Here is a 23,606-nt window from a genome sequence, read left to right on the forward strand (position 1 = left end):
TTCCTGCTGTGTTCCCAGGAGTATTTTGAATTATTATTGCCTCTTAACTGCTCTCTTTCTCTTACCACTGTATGTGGCTCTTGCCTAGCCCTTTGTGCCATTAGTGCCCTTGTTAGAAGGGGAGCCTGAGGTCTCAATTTCCTCGTAGTAAACAAATGCATGGGATCACATCATCTTCCTTCCCTCTTTCTCTCAGTGCCCATATTGGGAAACAAGGCATGGGGTAATTCTCTCCTTCCCCCTGGCTCGCATAGCTCATTGTGCTGTGAGAGGCAGCTCTCCCTGTTCACAGAGCACTGGATCCATTACTGGCAAAGATCTGTTGCAGTGCTTTGTTTTGCCCAGGCTGTACTGGCCTGCCACTGCTTTTGGCAAAGCAAAGCACCATTTCATCTAAAGGGGCTGGGATCTTGCCAGGTTTGGTGCTTACAGGCTCTTTGGCCCTGCCTTGTGCACCACCAACTGGGTTTTCCAGGGTCCTGGCGAAAGCAAGCAGGGGTTAGTAGGCCTGAGGAACAGTGAAATGCTGCCAAGGAGATTTAAAACACTTAAGTCTTGAACTGTACCTCTGTGTAACCACAAGCAGCAGGAGCTTGTCGTCAGTCTGTGATGTATTATTGCTGTCCCAGGTCCACCCAGAATTTCTGCCAAGGGAATATGTCTAGAGCATTAACCAGGGAAGGTAACAGCAGTAACTGATTACAGGATTGATTTCCTGGATGGCAGAGGCCCACTGCCTAGCAAAGGGCACCTCCTTCAAAAACCCTGCTGCCAGAGAAGCCCTGGGGCCATACAGCATGCACTGGGCAGGTATTTCACCTGTAAACAGGGTATGTTTTGGAGCAGCCAGCAGTTCTATCGCAAACCCAGAATCTTCCTTTCTATTATTTCTCTTTCTGTCATTCCTCTGTAGTTTCTTAAATTGCATAATTAACCATTTTTCTTCCTCTTTAGAGAAAGGGTGCCATGGCAACAAGGCAGTGAACCTCCTTTATGGGGCTGAATGGCATTCGGCAGGTTTTGAAAGAAATCACTCTGCTTAGAAGAGCCCGTTGAGTTGCATTTGACAGAAGAGAAGAAAACAAGATTCAGATGAGTCCCCTACCTTAGTCCAGCTGTCTGAATTTGAATGGAGGGTAGGTGATCTTAAAGGGAAGTTCCTTGAGCTGTCACAGGTTTGACAGCAAGGAAGAGAAGCTCTTCCATAGATGTTTTGACACACTAGAAGAGCTTCCCCCTTGCTCCAGAAATACAGCTGACCTTCTAGTGACTTCATATTCCTGTTTATAAGGAGAAGATGGCAGGTCAGCTATAAACTGTGAAGATTAACTCTGTGAATGCAGGCATCTGGCTGGGGAGGGCACATGTGATGTGCTTACAGCAAGGCTGGGCTGGTGTCTGTGCCGAGCACAGCAAGCAGCCTGGAGTAAGGAGGAGCACCAGGCTCTGCTGGCAGGTTTATCAGCAATGTACTGTCTTAACACACTGAGAAAACCAAAATCTACCGTTCTCTACCACAGGCTGCTCCAGTTGCATCAATGCAGAAGTGCCCACGTCACATAAAGATGACAGAACAAATTGAAAAATAAGATTGTGAAGAGACCTGCAGTCCTTCTGAAATTCAGGGAAGAGTATGTGGGTGACTCAACAGTCATAAAGCAATGAGAATAAATCTCTGCCTTGCCCAGACTTAGAATCAAGGCTGTGCCCTTTGTAAAGGCCACTCCTTAACACTCTTGGGTTTTGGGTATTTGTGAAGATTTTAGGAAGTCTGTCACTGCATCACCACTGCTTATACAGAGGGAAGCTTTATGTCCCTCTCTGCCCTGCCTACTTCTGGTAGCTACCGCTACTTCTTCCTCCAGCTGACATTCGTGTAGCACCCTCTGAGCTGGACAGAAGAGGCTGAGTCTCTTCTGCATGGTTCAATGGCTGGATCTGTACAGTACCCTGCAATATTTGTCCTCCAGAGCCCCAGCTCCCTGTACTCTCCCTGAGCTCCCTGGCACAGTGCTTGAGTTGTGCAGCTTCTTACTGAAGTCACATTTTTCATCCACCTTCTCTCCTGCCCTGATGGAGCACCCCCAAAGCCATGCTTAATGCTGTCCAAGCTGTTTATCCTGCAGCACATCCCAGGGCTCTGGGGCAGTCAGTGAGGCACGAGAGCACAAAGCAAGGGCTTGGACACTCCTTCCTGCACACATTGTACAGTGAAAGAAGCCTTAAAACTCTCTATTGTGGTTCCTCTTGCAGGGAATTAATAGACACCAATAGTGCTTAATGATTTCCTTACCCTTCAGATGAAACTATTAATTAAGGGCCCGGTTTTAGTCAGCCACTGGTGTTTACCAGTTCTAATTGCTTTTCTTGGCGCCTGGGTGGGAAACAGCGTTTTCTACTGGCTCACATTCCTCCTGAGCAGTAATTACTTTACTTGTCAGTAGCGTGGCCACAGCATTAGCACCCTTATTAGGTTCATATCCTCTCCTTTTGGGCTTCCCTATTGCTTTTGGACATTCTTCTCTCCATTTCCTCCTAACCTCTGATTCCCTATGCTCAAATATGACTTTTTCTGTGAAACAAGTTCAGAAACTGCTACTGGTTGCAAAGCTTCATCCTGAATTCAACCCTGGCCTTTTCTGGGGGCTTGTCTTCCATTTTAAAATAGCACATGGACCTCTCTCCATTGTATCCCTATAAATCCCTGTGTAAAATGCAGAATAGTCTCCTGACTTACAGATAAAATGCTGCCTGAGGTCTGTTTTACCCCTTACTGAGTGCACACCACCTTGGGGAGTTAGTTTAACTCAGTTACCCTTCCCTTGGACAGGGATGGCACCTGGTGGCTTGGAAAAATAGCCCCCAGGCTTCTCCTGAATAGTGTATTATTCTGCAAAGAGGAATTATTTCCCTGACCCCAGCAACAACAACTTTCTACCCAGAGCTGCAGTTTTATCTGCTGATTTGGTGATTTACTATTTCTTCTGTGAGCATCTCAGTGACAAGAGTCAGGCAGCCAATTTCGATCCCTTCGTGAGATTCAATTAAACCATTAAGTGATGTCAGTGTCCTTTAACAGCTGACTGTACACACAAGCAAATAGAAGGGGGAGAAGGGAACAGACCCTGCAGTGCTAATAAACTGTAGCAGCAGGGGTGGCTTAGAGCAGCCCAGCTGCAGCTGTTAGGGACATCTGTGCAGGTTTTGCTGGCTTTCCCTCTGGTGTGGGAATACCTGGCTCGAGAAGTGCACAAAGCAGGTCGCTGAGTAGGTGTTTATAACCCTAAAGCACCCCCGGGGGGCCTTGGAGAAGGAACAGTTCAAATCAGGTGGTGTTTTTGCACTCAGATTTCAGCAGATAATCACGGTGCTGCTTTCGTGCCTGGCGTCCGTGCCCAGCCCCTCTTTCTGTCCAACCTCAGCCTATGACCCCTCAGACCAAAAAGAGATCAAGGACCCTCAGATTGTTTTTGTGCTTTCCCAACGCTCTCCTCTCCCCTCAAGAGGCATTAATGGGTACTCAACCACAGTAGGAACTGCTCAAAGGTTTTACTAATGAACAGCCTAAGAGCATCCAAATCCACAAGCTGATAATGAAGCTGAGCTGCAGGGTCCTCTTGGGGAGATGCAGAGGGGAGCCAAGCCTCAACGCTATTCCCTTTTTTTGAAACCACTCACCCCTCCTCCGCTGAGCTTTCCAAGCTCACCCTGCAGTAGTGCCACTTGACAGTGGCACTCATTCCTCCAGAGTCCATAACTCTCTTCCTATGCCCACATCTACTGAGAGTGCACCTGGACCCAAACCCCTTGGCAGCTATGGAGCCCTAACAGCGACTGCTCGCGATAGCTGCTCCTTGGCAGCAGCTTCAGCACTTGTTTTTCAAAAAAAAGGAGGTAGAAGGGAGAAAGGGTTGGATACAAGGGGCTGAATGCTAAGCGAGAATGCAGGCAATGAAAAGGTGGGTTGGGAAAAGAAATGGAAGGAAAAATGCATGAAGAGAAAATACAATATAAAAAAGCCCCAAAGACCAAAAAAACCCACCCATTTCTTTAGTCTAAAATCTCACAGATTGTGGTCCAAGAGTTAGCACAGGTCAGGAGAAGGATGCAAGGAAGGGCTCTCCAGAATCTGGCTAGATGCACTCCCCTTTGCTGTTCTCCCACATCAGAAGCACAGAGTGGCTTTGCTCAGGAGTCTTCCCTGCCAGCAGCCAGCTCTTTGGGGCTTTCCATTCACCACTCTAAGGAGCTGTATTTAGAAACTTCCAAAGCCTCTCCCTGCAGCAACAACAGTCCTCAAAACCTTCCTTCCCTTGCAAGGGCTCTGAAATCCCTCCTCTGTGCCTTTCCACTTAATGATTCATTTTGCAAAGCCAAACTTTAACCCGGAGCAGCTGGGATTTATGTCCACCATCCCTCCCAGCCATATCATTAAAGACTCCAGCTTTTGGCCCTTTCTCTCTCCCCTTGCTCCTCTGCACAGGAACAGGCCAGGCTCCCCATCGCACACAGAGCTCCAGGTAACAAATAAAACTCGGGGCTATGGGCAGGAGAATGACATCTATTTGTCCCACAGCCCCTTCTGCAGGTCCCAAGGTGAGGTGAAATAGGACTCCTGTCTCTTCATGCAGCAGCCTGCAGGCGAACAACTTGTTCTCCTATTTGTCAGCAGTGGCTCTCACACAGCCCCTTGGCAAGGCGTGGATGCTGCCTTTCATTTTGTACCTGCCAAATCCATAGAAATACCAATTTTCTGAGCTGCCAGGGTCAAACTGACAAAGGAATGCAAACTACTTTAGACCTTCCAGCCCACTGGACTTCTCTGTAATGCCAACAGCTGGGAAGCAACCTGCTCCAGCACTGGGAGATGCTCCGAAACAATCTGTCCTTGGACATCGTTGCAAAATCAGCCCTGTTTACCAAAACCCCTCCGAGAGGAGCAGTGCTGCTGGCTGGGGAGATCCCCTTCCTGGTGATCCTGCAGCCAAGAGTGGTTGCACAGTCACCAAAGGGCCACTGTAAAACTGGGACAAACTCTGCTGGGCTTCAAGCAGCTGCATGGCAGAGCTGCTCTCCCCAGCCCTTATCAGAGCCAGCGGGTCAGCACCAACATTGCCTTCTAATATGAGCCTTCTCTGGGGAAGAAGCCGATGGGGGATTTAAAGGGTAGGAGGCAGGATGAGGAGAGATTAACTCAGACTTTGCTGCCCAAAGCCAGACAGGCTGCACTGCACAATCACGCTGTCGAGATGACATTTGTCTGTCCTATGTTACAGGAGACCCTGTTTGGCTGCCAATTGCTCCCTCTCCCTTACAAAGAGGGATTTTACAAGCATTAAGGACTCACCGGTCAGGGCTGAACCAGTGACCTACCTACACTGCTGCAGGTATCAGCACAGATAATCTGGACCTTACCCTGACCTCAGGACCAGCCCCCAAAAAATAGGGCAGCAGCAATGAAAACTATCCTTCACGGTCACAGATGCAAGAGCACACACTACCTCTGCAACAGGGGCGATGTTTTGGGAGGGGAGTCCCACACGCTGGGACGCTGCCGATGCCACAGTATCCTGCAGGATGTAGGTTCAGCCCAGCAGCACGGGCTAGGGCTCCCCGCTGGTAGTCACAGGGGTGCTGATGCCCCTCACCTCCATCAACTCACCATTTGAACCGTTTTCCCCCCCGTCGGTTGCTGGGCACAGCAAGGCCGTTTCCATGCGGATGGCTGTTTCTCCCCGTTGCCGTGGTGACAGCACTGGGCGCCAGCAGGTCGGAGGCGGGAGAGCGAGGATCGTATCTCCCCGGCGCTCACCAAGGGCAGTGGGTACATCTAATCCGGCATTGCTCCATTTTATGCCTTTGAGGAGCAGCGAGAAGCTATCAAATGACCAGCACAGCGGTGGCAAGCAGGCACTCAGAGGGATGCAGTGCTGCCCACTGCTCTTAACAACACCTAAAATCACATCGAACAGCGGCCAAGACTCCACTGGCAGGGCTTTCCCACCACCTGCCTGGCTCTCAGCCCTCCAAGCCTCTCAAGCAGCTAGTCCCACCACAACCCTCAGCACCAGCACCCCCAGGCTGTCCTCTGGCAGGGCTCAGGCACAGGGCTGGATGTCAGCACTGCCAGTGCATCCTCACCAGCCCTATCCAAGATAACCAGAAGCTGCTGCCCAGTTCATCAGGCACTAGAATGAAGACAGTGTGCTGAGCCACACAACTTTCTGTCATACCCCTCTGTCTGCCTGCCTGATGCTGTCGCAACACACCTGGATAGAGGAAGGACACTGGCAGAGGGAAGGATGAACATGTGCAAGAGCAGCTTTCAGAGGGGAATGTGCACTGCCAAAAACAGGGGCTCAGGGAGTCCTCCGGGCAAAGCCAGGGCTGCTCTGGCCCATGTTTAGTGTATTGCAAAGCTGCTGGGGAGAAAGAAAGAGAAGGGCAGCCGTGGAGAGTAGAAATAAAGTGTTCCTGGCTTTAAAAAGACTGAACTCAAATTAGTTCTGTCATCCACAGAAAATAAACTCTTCCAAAGGCTCCAGTTCATACCTGGACAAAGTAGAATGTAGAAAATGCTGGGGACTTTGTAGTGTTATCCATGACTTTCCGCTGCCTTGTTGCAGTTTTTCTTCCCCAACAGCCAAATGTTGTGCTGTTCCTCTTCTAGAAAATCACCCCTGGCAGGCACCTCTCCCTGTGGTCCTTCTACCTCTGGCCAGCCAAGGGCCCTGGACACCAAGCCATCTCCCTGCCACGTTCCTCTAAAACTGCCCTCAAATTTGCAGGTGCACTTGGCATCCTCACCGAGGGCAGCAATCACCCCACTAGCAAACTGCAACAGCTAGAAGGTGCCCTAGGAAAAGGTGCAACTTTGGGGAGAAAATAAACAAGAGACACAGTAAAAAATTACCTCAGCACAAATGCAGCAAAGCCTTGTGCTCGTACAATGTCCTCCCCTCCTGATTAACCAAGACAGGGCCCATGTGTTACCCAGAAACTGCAGCACAGCCCTGAGCAGCTGGGACAAGGGGCACTGTGCCCCTTTCCAGTTCTCCTCACGTGCAGGGCCACAGCAGTCGCCCATGAATTACCAATTTCCAGACTGCTGGTTTAAAACTGGTGCAGTATTTTTATGCCAAAACCTCAGGGAAAAAAAAAAAAAGTTCCATTCAAGGTTTTTTCCATATCTGTATTTTTCTGAGAACTCATTTTCTTACACAGTAAGTACAGCTCTTCCCAAAGAGAAACACAAGCAAATCAGACCTTGGCCAGCTCTAGCAGGGGCCAGGGTTGCCAGATGAGCAGCCAGCACCAGGCTGGGACTGCTACAGTGACTGACTGCATAGCTCAGCCTACAGCCCCCACAGCCCTGGAGCACATTAAAAAAAAAAAAAAAAATTAAAAGCCATTTCACCATTCTCTCCTTCTGAGGAGTATTTGGCCAGAAAAGCTCTTTGCAGCCATGTAACGAGATAGGGAAGCACAGGGATTCAGCCACAACAATGACCTGCACTCTGGAACTTGGATAGCAAGGCAAAAGCAAACCCCCTTGCTTGTGCATAGGACCAACAATTTGCTCTGCATCATTCAGCTATCTGATAAAGATTCAAGGAAAAAAGCTGTCAGAGGGCCACATGTTCCACTGCCATCCCTTTACCACCACTCTGCCCACAGCCCTGAGAGACCCTGCAGGAAAAGCTGGCAGAAAAGCAGCAAGACAGAGAACATAAACAAGAAAGACAAAGAGACTTCTCAAAGCATCAGAAATCTGATTCTTCTAGCTGGGTCAAAAGGATCAAGAGAAGAGCATAACAGATGCAGCACCTGAGCAAAAGGAACAGTACACACAGGGAGCTAAATCAGGGCCAGCCATGAGCACTGGAAGGTTAATTGAAAGGAGTCTTTAGTAGGGGCACACCATTAATGGATCCATAGGTTTGACTCTAGTGGGATTTCTGTGGCTTGCTGTCTAATGCCACTTATATAAGAAATAATCTAAGTGTCCTGCTTTTACTGCTTTCTTTTTTTTTTTTAAAGCAAAGGCAGCACAAGAAGTAACAAAAGATGGAATTTTGCTGCCAGTCAAACATGGGTTCCAACTCAAGTATCTCCTTGTCACTTTAGTGCCTGTCTGAAAAGCCACGGGCTCAAGAGCTTTCTGGTGTGCTCAGGAAAGCATCTGAGAACTGCACATGGGAAAGTGGAGGAAAGGTTCAAAGGAAAATCACATCCATGCTTAGAGGGACTAACACAAACAGGGATGCTGCCAGGTTGTTACAGAGCAGCAGTGGATTACAAGGGGAACCCAGACTTTGGGAAGGTCCCAATCATGTGTTCTCAGCCACAACGTTCTGCACAGGCAGGGAGCAGCACATGGAAAATCCCAGTGCCTTTGCCCAACCCAAAAGCAGTGGACAGGCAACAGCTCTTCTGGCAAACAAGGTGTGTTCAGCTTTCTCCTAGTTTTGGCTGGGGCACTTACACATGATGGAGCCCCACTTTCCTGGAGATGGCTGAACACCCACCTGCCCATGGGGAGTGGGAATTAATTCCATGTTTTGCTTTGTTTGCACGTGGCTTTTAACCATTCATTAACCTGTCTTTATCTCAACCCACGAATTTTCTCTTTTACTGTTCCAATTCTCTCCCCAGTCCTGCTGGTGAGGGATTGAGTAGTGGCTGTGTGGGGCTGAGTTTCCAGCCGGGGTTAAACCACAAGCTTTCATCTCTTGATCGTGGATCATCAGCAGAAAATGACCAAAAGGTCAGATGTATGCTATAAATGGAATAAAGGAAGAGTCTCTGAACACAAGTTGGGATAGTAATAATATACAAAGGGGAAAACACAACTGAAGGCCAAGAATTCCTCTCCCAGCATTAGTTCATGTAGACAAGAATTTGAAAAATCTGCAGGAACTACAGAAAAGCCTCAGGTGGGAACATTCTTGAGCACACTTGTACTCCAAATTCCAGGAAGAGGCAGCAAACTCCCATGTGATATGCCTGCATAGTCCAAGACACACCTCTGCCACCTCTTCTTAGCAAAGGAATTCCCATTTGCACCAGTCAGGTTTTTGGAAGACAAAGACAATAAATCAGAGTCTTCAAGCAAATTCTGTTTATTCCATTTTTGTCTTGTGTTGCTAACAAATCTTTACCCTAACCTAAGAAAAATATCAGGTAGAAAATATCTCCCCTTTCCTCCCACCCTCCCCACCACACACACACACACACACACACACACACACACACACTTTTTGTTTCTTAAACAAAAGAATCAAAATTTCAAGCATGAGAGACTTTTCTTTCCATACAATTCTGTAATAAAATTAACTCTGTCATAGATATAAAATGCAGCAGCCAAGACCAGAGGATCTGCTACACTACTCCAAGGCAATTAGTACCCAGAATGATCAGTTTGTCTGCAAACATAATAAGAAAATACTTAGCACTTATCCAGCACTTTATCCATGAATTTCAAAGTGTTTTACAAAAGCTGAAAATATGTTTTTGGCCTCATTTACGGAGAAGAAAACACCAGCTGGAACAGGAAGAGATTTGCCCCCAGTCACAGAACAATTTAATAGCAGAGCTAAGAACAGATCTCTGGTCTCTGAGCCCAAAGTCCAACAATTTGTGCCACGCTCTCTGCTTCACACGGGGCAGCCTGAATTTAGCAAAAGCCCCGACTATAGAAATGCTGTAGTTTATATTTTTTGCCACTGAAAAAAAAGTCTAAATGGAGCTATTTTAGTAAGGACAGACCTCCTGAGGCTGTGACACCAAGAAGTAAACCCAGTCTCAGATGGAGCTGCTGAAAGCTTTGGAAAAGAAAAAAAAAAGTCTCATACTGAAGTGTGAACAGCTGTGAGATGGTGCAGAAGGAGGTAAATCCATGATCTACAGTGTGCAAACGATTCTCCACTTGGAGCTTTAATTGAATGTTTGAAGAAGAGATCACAGGATAAAAATCTAAAACCTTGACAAATAGTGTTATTAGATGGAGAGGAACCTGCAGCTAAGCACACACGGCCTGACACCTGTTAGCAGTGTTCTGACCCACCATCACTCCTGACAGACCAACAGTGCAAACACCAGGTAAAAAGTGGTGAAATGGAATGTCTTCCCTAGAAATATGTTTAGCAAGCCCAGGAGAGCAGAGAAGTACCATGAGGCAGAGAGTAAAGGCTGATTCAAGGACCCCAGGGAACCCTCGATTTCGAGGTCCACTATTCATGCCACAAGCAGGTACCAACACCCACAGAGTTCTCCTGTTCATTACCAGCAAAATGAATGCATGACTCCAACACTCCTCTTCACAGGCATGTGGCCACAACACATCATCCACAGCTCATTTTGGTCCAAACAAGACACCCACAGGGTCCTTTAAAGGGTTTCCTGTGTATTAGCACCAATTTTCTAATGCCTCCCCTGTACCTCCCATAGGAATGGGACAACAACAGGCTCCAGCTTCCAACAGAGCACCTCATGATGTTGAGAGGGTTGTGCTGCCTGGCAGCACATAGCCCCTGTGCAAAAACCCCCAAATGCTAGCCTACAACCAAAAACTCCATTTTTAAGAAAGAAGGGCAGGCCAGCATCCTCACCAGCCCATGGTGGCAGGGAATCACACCCAGGAGCTTAATTTATCAGCAGCATAAAAACTGCCATGGTCCAGCCAGCCCCGACACAGCAGGCAGCTGTGCTCTGAAGCCTGGGAACAGCAACTCGGGTTCTCACAGAGAACAGTGTATCAAACAGGGAGAGGTAAACAATCTAGGTCAACAAGCTCATCTCCTAACTGCAAACCTGCAGCAGTGAACATTAATTCAGGTCTCCTCCCTCCTTCCTGGGCAAACCCAAATGCTACTAATTTTCCACGCTCACACTCCAACACACGCGGGGGTGCCAGCAGCTGGGTCTCCTCTCCCCCCAGCAGCAGAACTGCAGATGGCCATGAGGATTCACCCCATGCTGCAGAAAAGTCCTTCTAACGTGACCAAGGAGCTACTGTTGCTCCCCTACACCCTTCCCAGCCACCCATCTTCCTTCTGCAGCCACCTCCTTGTGCATTAGAGACACAACCAGCTGCCCTGACTTGCTGGCATTAACACACCACCTCGCATTTAGGAGCTTTTACAGATACTAAGGCACAAAGATTAAGTGACTTGCATAAGTCAGGAACACATCTCATGTCTCTCAGTTGTAGTGATTTCTCACACCTTTTTTCCTGACCTCTTGCATATCAAAATCACATGAGTAGAATGTGTGGATTGACAGCAGGACCTCATTTCCCTAGCAATACTGAAGATACAAACAGGGGTAGCTGCATCCAAGCCTTCCCCAGGGCTCCCATCCATTCCCCCTATGACAGGCTGTTTGTCCAATAAGGTAAGAGAGCAGCAGTGCAGAAGGGAGTGCTCCACAGGTGCAATGCAAAGCCCCGTCTCTGCCACCCCAAGTCTTACAGCAGGATAGAAAATGGACATGCCTCTGGCAAACCAGGAAAGGAAACCTCAGCTACACTTTGTTCATCCACAGGGACAGGGAAGGACAGCAGCGCTTAATGCAGTGGGACCCCCACAGTACAATCAGGATCAGGAGAAACATCCACACCCTTAACTGGAGCAGATCAGCTTTCCTCAGCTGAGCGCCCCGTGAGATGCCACTGGCAGGAGCTCCCTGGTCAGGTTTCTCGACACGAGCGATGGTTTGCTTTCCCAGAAGGTGTGAGTGTCTGGCTTTGGAGCGTCTGCAGCAGAGGCCCAGACCCAAGGAGAGCAGCTGGTGAGGCCCACTACGTGCAGCTGTGCCTCATGTGGAAGTTCACCACGTACTCGGCGTTGGTGCGCTGCACCGAGATGGCAAAGGGCTCGAAGGGGTGGAAGGTGAACGCGACCAGGCGCCGCACGGTGTGATTGATGGGCCGCCCCAGGAGTCCCGCCTGGATCTCAAACTTCAGGAGGCCAGAATCACGAGCGTAAAATCTGAAAGGAAGAGAAAGTCAATTATGGCTGTTCCCGACTATTGACTTTGCCATCTGGGCTCTTCCCACACAGAGCGCCTTGTTCCATCTCTGGTACTCCCTCGGGGGCAGGAGGTCCTCAGCTGGGTGTCAGGCTCTTGGCTATGCAGAAAAGTCCCTCCTCGGGCAGTTGTTTTCTACTGTGTAGAAAAGCTTCACTTCATTTTAGTATTAGAAGTGAAAGAACTCTGCCTGTCATTTTGGTGGACAAAGCTGATTTCACAAGGGGGAGTAAGTTTGGTTCAGACCCCACCTGTGCTGGCTCTCCATCCTCTCTTAATGCAAGCTGCTCCCCTTGATCCCTAAGGCAGATTTATCGTATTATAGAACTGAGCTTACTTCTCTTAGAAATGGCCTTCACGGAGAGTGTAAGGCTACCCCTTCCCCCTCCTGGTGCTGCCAGGGAAGGCTTTACGCTGCTGTTCTTGTGCCTTGCTACCTCCCTGTTCAGCTGAAGAAACTTGATCCAATCCTGCTCAAGGGTGCCAAGTTGTACTGTACAGCTCAAGCAAGGCTTTGCAGTTCCTTTGAGATTTCCATCGAAAAAGAAGTAATGAGATAGGCTGGGCAGGAAGAACCTGGTGGATTGGATTCCACAATCAAAGCAAGGGCAGAGGTCAAAGTAAACCTTCTGCTGTCACACACCTGCCTATGGGTCAAGCTCATGTGTGTCTCCAGACAGGTGAGTTCTGGAACACAGCTCCAACACACAGCAAATACTGCCAAGGAGACAAGGCAAACAGTGCTGAAGAGAGGGGCGTCTGGGGAAGCTCTTTGCTTCTTGAACCTTCTCTGCACACAGTGTGTAACCGACATAAGCCCAGGAAACACCACAGTCCTCTGCTGCTGTAGGAACATGGGACTGTCTGCGACAGTCCCATACTCCCCAAGATTTTGAAGGAGGTTTCTGGATGTGGTACCTCCACAAATTAGCTGGACTCTAACTCAAATCCTTACCCTGAAGTTGTCTCAGTTCGGTAGACTATTTTCATTAGACCTCTTCCAATTTTGAGCATAGAATTGCCAGTTTGCCCCACAGCTGCTTCCTTTTCCACCAACATTTAGTATATGTGGGTATTTTGCATTTTCCTCTGGTTTTAACTCAAAGAATGCTTTTAATCTTGGAGCACATCTGCCCCCCGCCAGCAACACAATGCGCTCAGCTCTCAGTCTGGAAGAATGGCTGATGACAGATACGCTGTTTCAGGAGCAGACATACTCCACATTTTAACAACACAGCCTATTGAGAACCTCATGTTCTTCCTGGAGGGCCACTCTCGTCTCCCTTCCTCTGAATCAAACTGCCAGCCAGCCCTGCCTGAAAATTGCACACAAGAACCCAGCAAGAGAATCACAATCTTGGTATTTGGCTTTTCAAAAAGCCCTTTCCCTCCTACACAAGGCTGGGTATGCAGAGGGTCATTCTTTAAATAAATCACAGTCCCCCATCTGTTCCTCTCTCTCCCAATTCACAACAATTTACTACTCAAGATGAAGCTCCCTGTAATCTAAAAGATGTGCTCAGTTTGGTATTTTTAAATGTATTTTTAAAAGTGCTCTGCAATCAGAGGCCATTTCCATGGGCTCTCACTCTGGGGATAAATTAGGCACTGCAATATAAAATTGTATGTCAACAGAAACAGCAAGACCAGCCTTTTCAAACTGTAGGAAAATGGAAGATTTATCTGCAGACCAATTCTTCTGTTAAATGGCTCCTTATTAGCCATCTAGATGGATTTTAGAGACCCCCTGCTATAGGTAGAGTGTGTTAGAGCCTCTTCCTCACAAGTGCCATCATTTCACCCACTGAATATCTCTTCAAGCCTCCTGAAAAGAGACTGGAAGACGGTGGTGATGGGGAACCTAAAGTCCTTCCAGCCTGAGAGCAAACAACCACTGGTCTCTCAAGTAGGCAGAGTTGAGAACTGAACCTTCCCAGATGCAGAAAGGCACTAAGGGTTAAAAGGACACAGTGCACAGAAGTGCTGAATGGATGCAGAAAAGGTCTGGAGGCCTTCCTAGCTCACACATTGTGCCAGGAAACTGCACACAGATTATAACACCCTTAACTGCTGAAGGGTTTTCCATTCCAGACAATTACAGGACTTACATTACAAATCCTGTGGTCCTTCATTTCCAAGCCCTCTACCCACAACAGGCAGCTGGCATTATTTTATTAATCCCTTTGTTTTGCATGTGAGAACCACAGCAGCACTATTTGAGCTATTGAATGGTTAAGGTTAGCGCCTCATCTTCTGCTTGCTTTCCAAAAACCAGGAGCCCCACTGCTCCAAGGCTCTATTCAAGTCCTAATTGACTCTGCACAGCTTTGAGCTTTAAAAGCTCTGGCTCTGAAATGCCGGTTTGCTCAGGGGAGGGAGGGAAGGTGGCACTTGGCTTTGTTTACTACAAAGACTCCACCGCAGCAAATGACTGCGGTTCTGCTCCCTTTTGTCCGCAGGAGCCGGGCGCAGGTTGGCGCTGGCAGACAACTGCCACCCTGCAAGTTTTCCCAACGTCAAGCATGACAAGGGGGAAAAGGGCAGGCTTTCTCTGCAGATAGCACGGAAGCTGGAGATCAAACCAAATCATACAGGCAGAAAAATCAATTAAATATACATAATTTGGGAATTGAGAGCGCAGGAATAATCAGAAGTTCCCTGCCACCTGAGTCAGGGCCAGGGGAGATATGAAAACACTTTTTGAGAATGAATTGATGAAAACAAAGTTGGGAAGCTGGCCAGAATCATCTCCCTAGGCTGCCTGAGCCCCCAACACGTGTGCAGTCACTAAACAAAGCACTCAGGCACTGAAGGCTCTCTTTGTTTTCAGAGTATAGGTTTGCTTCTGCAGTACTGAGAGTGGAAAGACTATTCTGCCTGGAGAACTCAGCCTCTTTGAGCCTTTCAGGGCAGAGATGTTGGATTTTTAACCACTACTGCTTGCAGCCATGGCTGCAGCCAACAAAAAGAAATAAACAGTCCTGGTGTTTCTGCAAGAAACATTGCAAACCTCCTTATTCCCAAGCTCAGACTGCCAACATCAAAGACTCAGACAGGAGAGGCACTGAATGGCCCTCGGACCTGGCTAAAGCTCCTACTACAGACAGAAATTTCCTACAGAGCACAGAGAGAAGGGGTATATGTGGAGAAGTGCAGCTCTCAGGGTGAGAACTGTAAACAAGGGAAGTCTGAAAACAGCTAAATCAATACCACAAGCATTCTGAGTAACACCTAACCCAGCCACTATTTTATTCACAGGACAAACCAGATAATCCTTGCCAGCTAAACCCACGTGCTCAAAAAGGATCCTTCCAGCATAGGAAAGCAGGCATCCAGAACTGTATCACTCTGCAGCCCAAACACAACAGCAGCACTGCAAGAAGAGGAGGAGGAACAAGACCATTCATATGGAAAAGGTCAGGCTTCACTACTCAAACCTTCCCCAGTCCAGCACAGTGAGAAAACCTGAAGAAGCCTCCCATACACATGAGTTACTGCAAAGGAGAGAGGCCAAGCTTTGTGGGACTGCTGAAATAAACCCTCTGGTGAAAGGATTTCCTAAGCAAAAGGCCTTGATCTACTCCCTCTTCTTCACATGTGATGCCATGTGGCAGAGGCGATTTAGGATGACTCTCGCCCTGCTCCCCTCACATTCAGCTTCTTGGCCTGTCCCATACCTTATGGGGTGATCACCACAGGTCTTGGGCCGCTCCATGACTGACACCCACTTGTCATCGTAGCTGAACAGGGAGAGGTCGAGGTAGGGGCTGCCGCTGTAGGACTGGGCGCTGATCGGGAGCTGCCCCAGCAGCCGCCGCACGGCCTCCGTGTGCCCCCCGTACTTGGCGTTCACGATCGTGTCCTTGAACCTGCAGCAAACCCAGAGACACCTTTTGTTCACAAAGGCCACAGGTGAACAGCACAGCATAAATAAACTAAGGAGGGGAACAATTAGCGAAAGAAAACAGCAGCAAAGAACCAAACCAGCTCACTTCCAAAGATGTATCACAGTGACTCAAGCATCAGCCAGTTCTGGTGACCTTTTTATCCTCCCTCCTCATTACTGTTTATGCCCTCAAAGTCCAAACTGACAGAAGAAGACGACTGTGCCTAGCCAGGTCTGGCCCCAGCTGCTCTGCAGTACAGGAAATGAACAGGATCAGAAACAGGGAGAGGTGGATTAGCAGCTTATCAGTCAATCCAAGTTTTACCATGAAGCCGGGAAACAGTATAAGCAAAAGCCAGAGGGTTTCAAAGTAACAGTTGAGCTATTAACGTTGACTTGAGAATCCCCCTCTCTCCAGCCACTGTGTTTTAAGGGAGAAACCTTAGATGAGGAAGAACCTTGACAAGAAGCACAAAGCTCTTCAGAAATTACAGTGAGCTGAAAGTTCTTCCTGGGGGAGACATTAACACAGGCTGGATTTCTCTTTCCAAACAAAATTTTAAGTTTTCCATGTGCAAGAACAGTCAGATCAGCTGCAGGGATGTCAGACATCAAGGAGGGTAAAACACTTCCATTTAACCAGAAACGCTCAGCCAAAAGCCAGCTCACTCTGGATTATTCTCGATGATACTTTGCTGTGGAAGTTACAACACTCCTGCTACATGCCCTTATAGCCAAGAGAATGAAAAGATTTGCCTCTCTACTTTAACACAAGGCAGGAGTTGTTCTTCAAGAGTCTCTGGTGAGTCCTCTCATTCTCTCTTCCATTAAGCATTACGGATTTCCTGACAGGCAGCTCTAGAAAGTTACAGACATAGTCAACTTCATCACACTTCTGTGACATCAACCTAAAATCAATAGAAGCTTAATGCCCATAAGTGAATGCCAAGTACTTTGGATGATGTGAAACAAGTCACTGGAAGAACAAAACACCCTGAGTCACATAAAAATATATTCCAAAAGAAATAACGCACTCTGCCTCATTAAAATCATGTTTGACTGTTAAAGCACATTCTAGAAAGGCAGGTTATTTTGGTATTTTGCTCAGCTTTCACAATAGGTCTAAGCAGATGAGTTTCCTTTCTCCTAGCACACTCTGATGAGAACCACAAGCTTGTCACTGATGTTGAGGAAAACGCTACAGAACAGAGTTTGATACACACTAAATTCAGAGAACATCACTTGGCAAAATATGTCCAACTAGATGACACCAGCATCTTGACAAATCATATCTTCAGGGACCAAGGCTACTGGGCAGTAACACTTAAGAAGAGTTATTACTCAAGAAGAGATGGGAACATCTTTCCCCCAAAATTCCTCTTCCTTCTTCTAAGCACCAGATTCCCACTGCTTTGTGGTAATCCTGTAACAAGGCAGATGCTGTGGAATATAAAACCAAATGCATGAGGCTGCAAGGTGAACCATGTACGAGCCTGCCCTTTACATCACCCTGCAAAGGGGACTAAAGGACTAAAGTTATTTGTTATTTGATACTGGCCTTCAGCGGACGGGGGTGAGCGTGTGTCTATACGGTATAAAGCATGCTCCAAATGGCTCACCGGCGCTGGATCTGCCTGGCAAAGTTGTTGCTGGAAGCTGAGCAGGGGAACTGGACAGCCTCACTGTGCAGGGTGGCATTCCTGAAGAGGTCACAGAAGTTCTCGAACAGCTCCAGCAGCTCGTCGGACGTGTTCTCGAACACGGCGATGACCTCTGTGGTCACCATGTTGTACACGACGAAGAACGAGGGCTGGGGAGAGAGGCAGAGGCAGCGCTTACCCAGGAGAGCACGGCAGGGGAAACTCTCCCTTCCTTCTCCCCACATCACACCACAGACCCTATCCAAATTTCTCCACAGAGCAGGAGAATCCCACATCCTTATGCTAATCCATATTCTCCTATTCAACATGTACCGAATTATCCACCTCTTAACTGTGATTTTATATGAAGAAAACTTAATGGGTTTCCCATTTTTTAACTCCACCTGATGCAACAGTTCTGGTTTCTCTTCCTCTTTGTCCCCTCCACCAAATCCAAAACACTTTCTCAAGTGCCAAATTTAATTTTCATTCCTGCTGACAAAATTATTTTAGATCCAGTGCTAGCTGGCCATAAATTATTTTTTCTTCTCCGTAGAGACATTATGTCCTTCCCCTTCTTAATATTTGCATCACAGAGAGATGAGCCTTTTTAGTGTACTATGCGCTATATCACTGCTCACAAAAAGTTGTGCCCTCCAGGTACCCTGCCAGTATAGAAATGAAAATCTGAAAGACTTCTTTTTAGTGCTGACGTTCTTGTGCAAGAAGGCCCTTGTATTGCACTGTGGATTTGGCAATGGCAATGTTTCCTCACACGAAGTTGGGAAAAAGGTGACATTGTGTCAGCACAGCTACATCAAAGGGAGATGACGTTCCCATTCCATTGGGAAAGGGCAGATTTAATTCTTGGTCATTAAAAGTAGCTTTCATTAGACACATTGGCACCCCAAATAAGAACCTGCCCCCACTTCAGAACTAACAAATTCCCGTGGTATATGCACGTGCCTGATTAATCTTCTGTCAAGAGGTAACTTCTAAATGCTTCACCTCCTGCTCCCAAAAACAATGCTCAGGGATGACGGCAGGCACTCTGCCCACCCCACCCACCCCCAAATATCACAAGGTTTGTTTGTTTTACAGCACCAAAATAAACTGTGATAATACAATCCAGCCCCCACATGTCAAAATGAAGCGTGCTAGATGAGGTTACTCACTAGACTGCTGCCTAAGGAAAGGGAAGCCCTTCTGAAATAAAGGGTTGGAGCAGAGAGAAAATAAGAGGAGACAGCAGAAGGAAACACTATTTAAATCACTGGAGACTGTAGGGAGTACCCTCCTACCTTAAATAAAAAAGTTCCTTGGCCAGGTTAACATACAGACACATCTACAGGATGTCCCTGAGCAGAGAAACTACCCTCCCTGCTTTTTAGCAGCACCTGTAACACCAGCAAAACATCATCACAGCATGAGAGGCAGCAGCTGAGTGTCACAGAAATCACGCAGCAAAGCTGTCGAGTCTATCAACAGAAGCCTGGAATAGCAACAACAACCCCCAAGCTACATATGCACAGCACATCTCAAAGGATTCGGTGCAGACCCAGACAAAAAACACGCAACCCACAAGTATAAACAGTGACTCCTCAACCTTCTTGGCAGAGAAGCCAGAGAGTAGAGAGGAGCCTGAAATTGGATGAAACTTTATGTTCCTTGTCTGAAAGATGAAAGAAAAATCAGAGCTGTAGGTATTTTGAGAGCCAAGTTTTCTTCAGGAAGCCCTAACACAACGCCTACGCTCAGGAAGGTCTGCAGAGTCTGCTCCACATCTGGTATTATCTCCTGAAGAACTGAGAAATGAGACGCTTTTCCTTCAGCATAAAAGCCAGCAGCTGAGGCTAAACCAACCACAGCCTGCATCTTAAAGTAACCCCCGGGTGAGGAGAGTTGAGAGCTCCCTGCAGCAAACCAGGTACAAAAGCCCCAGTAACCACAGCGGAGCGCTGAGCTGAGCCTGCCACAAATGTCTACATCAGGGTCAGGAGCTCATTCCAGACACCAGCAACGAGCAGAACGCTGCAGGCCACTTCCACAGAGCTTTAATGTCTCTGAAACAGATGTTCAGTTTTACACCAGTGAGCAAAGTGGACTAGATTAAGCCTTTCCTATTTCCTACCAAAGCAACTTCCCCAAGCAAACACCAAAGAAGAGAAAAATAAAACAAATGAGAGTCAACTTCCAGGAAGAATCAGACTAAGGCAACAAGCTAAGAGCTACTGTCTACTTCTTCTAGGATCTAAGTCCTAGTGGAAGAGAAGGGTATGAGAGGAAAACAAACATCTGGGGAACAATCAGACCTACATGCTGTACTGGAGATTTATTACAAATTCTTGCTAAATACTTTTAACAGAATAAAAAACAAGCTTGTTAAAGGAATAAAAACTGGCTTAAAAAAAAATATCTCCGTTTCACAGAGCTCCAAATGTGGCCACCACTTAAACAGCAGTGAAAAGAGATGGTCAACCTGCGGGGGGGTGAAACGTCTGAAAATACACAGCACTGACTGAGCTACATTTGCTGCAATTCCACTTCTTTAGTACTAAACTGAAAGGAGAAGCAATTGGCACATTAGCCAGATCTAAGAGCTGCTACTCCAATTTGGAGAGAACATAAATACTGTCTCTCACTGAAGCTTGAAAGAGTAAGTATGCGGGCAGAACAGAAAAGGTAATTCTACCGGGGAAAAAATGAAGACTATTATATCTGAAAAATGTGCTTGAAGATACATGAGAAAAGAGAGAGACTACCTCTACACTTTAAGTGGATTTTGTGAAATATCAGCTAAAAATAAATTCAGCTGGGTATCTGGAAGGGAAAGAGGGTTCTACAGCATCTCTGAGTATGGGGAACAAACCCTGGAGAAAGGGAACTCACTAACCATGTCAGATCTTTTCTCTCTCATTTTTCAGCTGAGAACAAAGAGATGAAATTATGCAAACAAAAGACACAAAAGTTATTTAATATTAGAGGCATCAAATGTTCTCGTAAGAACAAAGTCCTGGGGATCCTAAACAACATCCACAGGCTCAGCTAACAAGCATTGTACTGCTTGAGCACTTGCCTCAAAGCAATGAGCAGCCTGAGGACAGAGTAACCTAGTCTAGTGGAGGGTTTCCCTGCCCATGGCAGGAGAGTTGGAATTAGATGATCTTTAAGGCCCCTCCCAACCCAAACCATTCTGTGACTCTATACCTGGGAAGGATCTGTCACCCGCAGCGTGACCACGTCCTCACTGGTGTATTTGATAAAGAGATGGTTCTCATCCAGGAGCTGCATCTTCCACATGCGGAGCTGCCTCAGCTGGTCAAAGTACTGGAAGAACCTTCTCTTTGCTATAGCGCTTCCATCCTGCTCAGCCCTCCTCCACAGGTACACCAGCAGCCTGTGCTTCAGGGAGTTTATGAAGGGCTCTTTGTAGGGGTTGGCCATCCCTGTCTGTGAGTCCCGCTGCACCTCGGGATACACCGCAGACAGGGTCAGGAGATCATCCTCGTAGCAGAAGCGGCCGATGGTCCGCACGTCGATGAACGTCCCCTCGGGCGTCACCTGGAAGACATGGATGGTCTGCTGCTGCACGGAGAGGATGGCCAGGATGTTCTTGTAGAGGTACAGCCCCTGGTTGTGGGACAGGATGACCTTGTCGCACTTGAAGGTGCGCGTGTCGCACAGCCGGCCCGTGTGGAGGTCGATGATGTGCAGGGAGTAATCCTCGAGCGGGGAGCGCGGGTTGGGGGTCACGGACTCGCTGTTGCGATACACCTCGAAGAAGGGCGGGTGCGGCTCCTCGGGCAGGTAGGCGGCCGAGCCCACGATCACGTACCGGCAGTCGTCCGTGAACAGGCTGCACTCGCGGTTCAGGTGCTCCCCGTTGGAAGCCACGTTGGTGATGTGCAGCAGCACGAAGAAGCGCTCGAAGAGCCGCCCGCGGATGTTGACGGACCGCTGGTCGTTGCCGTTGGCCAGGATCTCCCCCTCGTAGCCCTGCAGCAGGTCCTCAGCCGCCTGGCAGCCCTGGTACTCGTAGATCTCCAGGGAGGTCTGGTCAGAGGAGAAGGCGATGAAGTAGCGGCCATCGGGGGAGAACTTGCGCAGGAAGCAGGGCGGCTTCTCCACGTTGACCACAGTGAAGTTGGGGAAGACATTCTGGTGGAAGACACGGACCTGGTGCCAGTGGGTGCCAGCCTTGCCGGAGCTGATCCGGCGGCGCTCCAGGCGATGGATGACGTTCTGGTTCTGGATGCGCCGGGGTCGGATTGTGGGGGCCTCATGGTCCATGGTCAGGGCTCTACCTCATCCTCTCCCTCTGGGGAACACCACGTGAGCTCTGGGACCACACGGGGTGGAGTTCAGGGGACCTGCTCACATGGACCCACAGCACCCCAGGGAGGTGGCTAAAAGGGGCAGGCTGGACTTTGGGAGTGGGGAGATAACACAGGAGAGCACTGGGAGCAGGGGGAGAAACTGGGAGAGAGATCTCAGCGGGAGGCACCAGGAAATCAAGGGGAGCCCAGAGGTGCCCCCAGTGCACTGAGGAGTGGTGGTACCTGCAGGTCTGTCTGCTGAAAAGAGACACACAGTGGGGCACCGGGAGGGAATCAGGAAGAGGGGCAGGCACAGGTGGACACTAAGAGAATGGAGGGAGCCCAGGGAGCCAGGGATAATCCGCAGACCTGATAAATGGCAAGCACGAGAAACTGGGGGCGAGGGAGCACAGAAGGAGTCACCGCAATGCGCCCGGGCCCGCCTGCCGAGAGGGGAGCGGGGAGCCCCGGTCCTCCGGGGCCGTGCAGGGACTGAGCTCCAGGGGAAGCCCGGGGGCCGCCGCGGGTCCGCCCGCTGAACGGCGCGAGGCTCCCAGCAGTTCTCCTGCTAGGCTGGGGGTTGAAGGGACACGGGGGACCCGGCTGAGGGCCCGGGGGAGGCCGCGGCTGCGCTCACCGCCGGGGCCGCGCCGGGTCCCCTCACGCCATGGCCGCCGCCATCTTTCCGCCACCGCACAGCGGCAGGAGGGCGGTGCGGTCACTTCCGCTTCCGGCCGTGGGACAGCGAGGGGGAGCGGCTGGGCCAGATCGGCTGCGCGCGGCTGAGAGCGCCCCCTGGCGGCGGGAGGAAGCGCTGCTCCGGGCACCCCAGAACGCACAGCAACCATCCCGGAACCATCCTGGAACGATCCTGCACCCACAGAACCCACAGCACTCATTCTGGAACCATCCTGGATCCACCCTCCACCCACAGCATCCATCCTGGACCCCCCCTGGAACCACCCTGGAGCCACCCTGGACCCATCCTGGACCATCCTGCAGCCCTTGCACTCATCCTGCATCCTCTGCACCCACCCAGAACTCACCCAGCACCCATCCTGAACCCACCCTGCACTCATCCTGCACCTAACTGCAGTCATCCTGCACCCACAACACCCGTCCTGGAACCACCTTGAACTCGCCCAGCACCCATCCTGGATCCATCCTGCACCCATCCAGCACCCATCCTGCAGCCTCTGCACCCCTCCAGCACCCCCTGCCTCCTCCCTGTACCCATTCTAGACACCCGATACCCATCCAGAACCTGCTAGACCCATCCTGTACCCCCCGCACCCACCCTACACCCATTCTACATCCACTCTGCACCCACCCTGGACTCATCCTTCACCTCGTGTGCCCATACTAGACCCACCCTGTACCCACAGCACCCATTGTACAACCGACCAGACCCTGCACCCTATCTCAGCACCCCCTGAACCCCTCTTGCACTCCAGCTACCTCATCCCAGCACCCTCTGCATCCCCATCCAACCACCCTCAAGCCCCCTGCGCCATCCTGCACCCCCATCCCTGCACCCAAACACCCCTGGAGCCCCTCCATGCCTGGAGCACCTCCATTCCCAGGAAGAGTCTGGCATGGCCCCATTACTCCTTGCACCTCCTGGATCCCGAGTCCCCACATGGGGACACCACAGGGGACATCACTCCTGCCACCAGCACATTAGGGTGCACCCCAACCCTTCAACCCCAGCACCGGCCGCAGAGATTGGGGTCA

At 49.3% G+C, this 23,606-nt stretch overlaps 1 protein-coding gene across 4 annotated transcripts; it reads right to left on the reverse strand.

Moving 5' to 3' along the window:
* Window positions 1-8,357: 8,357 nt before the first annotated feature.
* On the reverse strand, window positions 8,358-22,530 carry DET1 (DET1, COP1 ubiquitin ligase partner). Of its 4 annotated transcripts, none has more exons than XM_027644320.1 (5): window positions 22,510-22,530; window positions 20,764-21,895; window positions 17,536-17,726; window positions 15,708-15,899; window positions 9,107-11,990 (listed from the first exon to the last, which is right to left on the reverse strand). In XM_027644320.1, the coding sequence occupies exons 2-5, from the start codon at window positions 21,844-21,846 to the stop codon at window positions 11,801-11,803; spliced, it is 1,656 nt and encodes a 551-aa protein (XP_027500121.1). In that variant the 5' UTR covers window positions 21,847-21,895; window positions 22,510-22,530; the 3' UTR covers window positions 9,107-11,800. The 4 variants fall into 4 exon arrangements, with proteins under 4 accessions (XP_027500122.1, XP_027500121.1, XP_027500120.1 ...); XM_027644319.1 differs by lacking the exon at window positions 22,510-22,530 and adding an exon at window positions 22,116-22,473; XM_027644321.1 differs by lacking the exons at window positions 9,107-11,990; window positions 22,510-22,530 and adding an exon at window positions 8,358-9,068 and having other exon boundaries at window positions 15,705-15,899; window positions 20,764-22,474.
* Between the last annotated feature and the right edge of the window lie 1,076 nt (window positions 22,531-23,606).

Source organism: Corapipo altera, unplaced genomic scaffold, assembly GCF_003945725.1.
Source record: "Corapipo altera isolate COAL_440 unplaced genomic scaffold, ASM394572v1 50, whole genome shotgun sequence".
In the NCBI taxonomy this organism is placed as follows: Eukaryota; Metazoa; Chordata; class Aves; order Passeriformes; family Pipridae; genus Corapipo; species Corapipo altera.

Bases quoted from the DNA above. Each gene is read 5' to 3' on its own strand.
- DET1 (XM_027644320.1), bottom strand. From the start codon at position 21,846: ATGGACCATGAGGCCCCCACAATCCGACCCCGGCGCATCCAGAACCAG. The intron at 17,727-20,763 runs GTATAGAGTCAC...CTCTCTCCCCAG, and splicing joins GGGTGACAGATCCTTCCCAG to CCCTCGTTCTTCGTCGTGTA. The intron at 11,991-15,707 runs GTATGGGACAGG...TCTTCCTTTCAG, and splicing joins TGTGGTGATCACCCCATAAG to ATTTTACGCTCGTGATTCTG.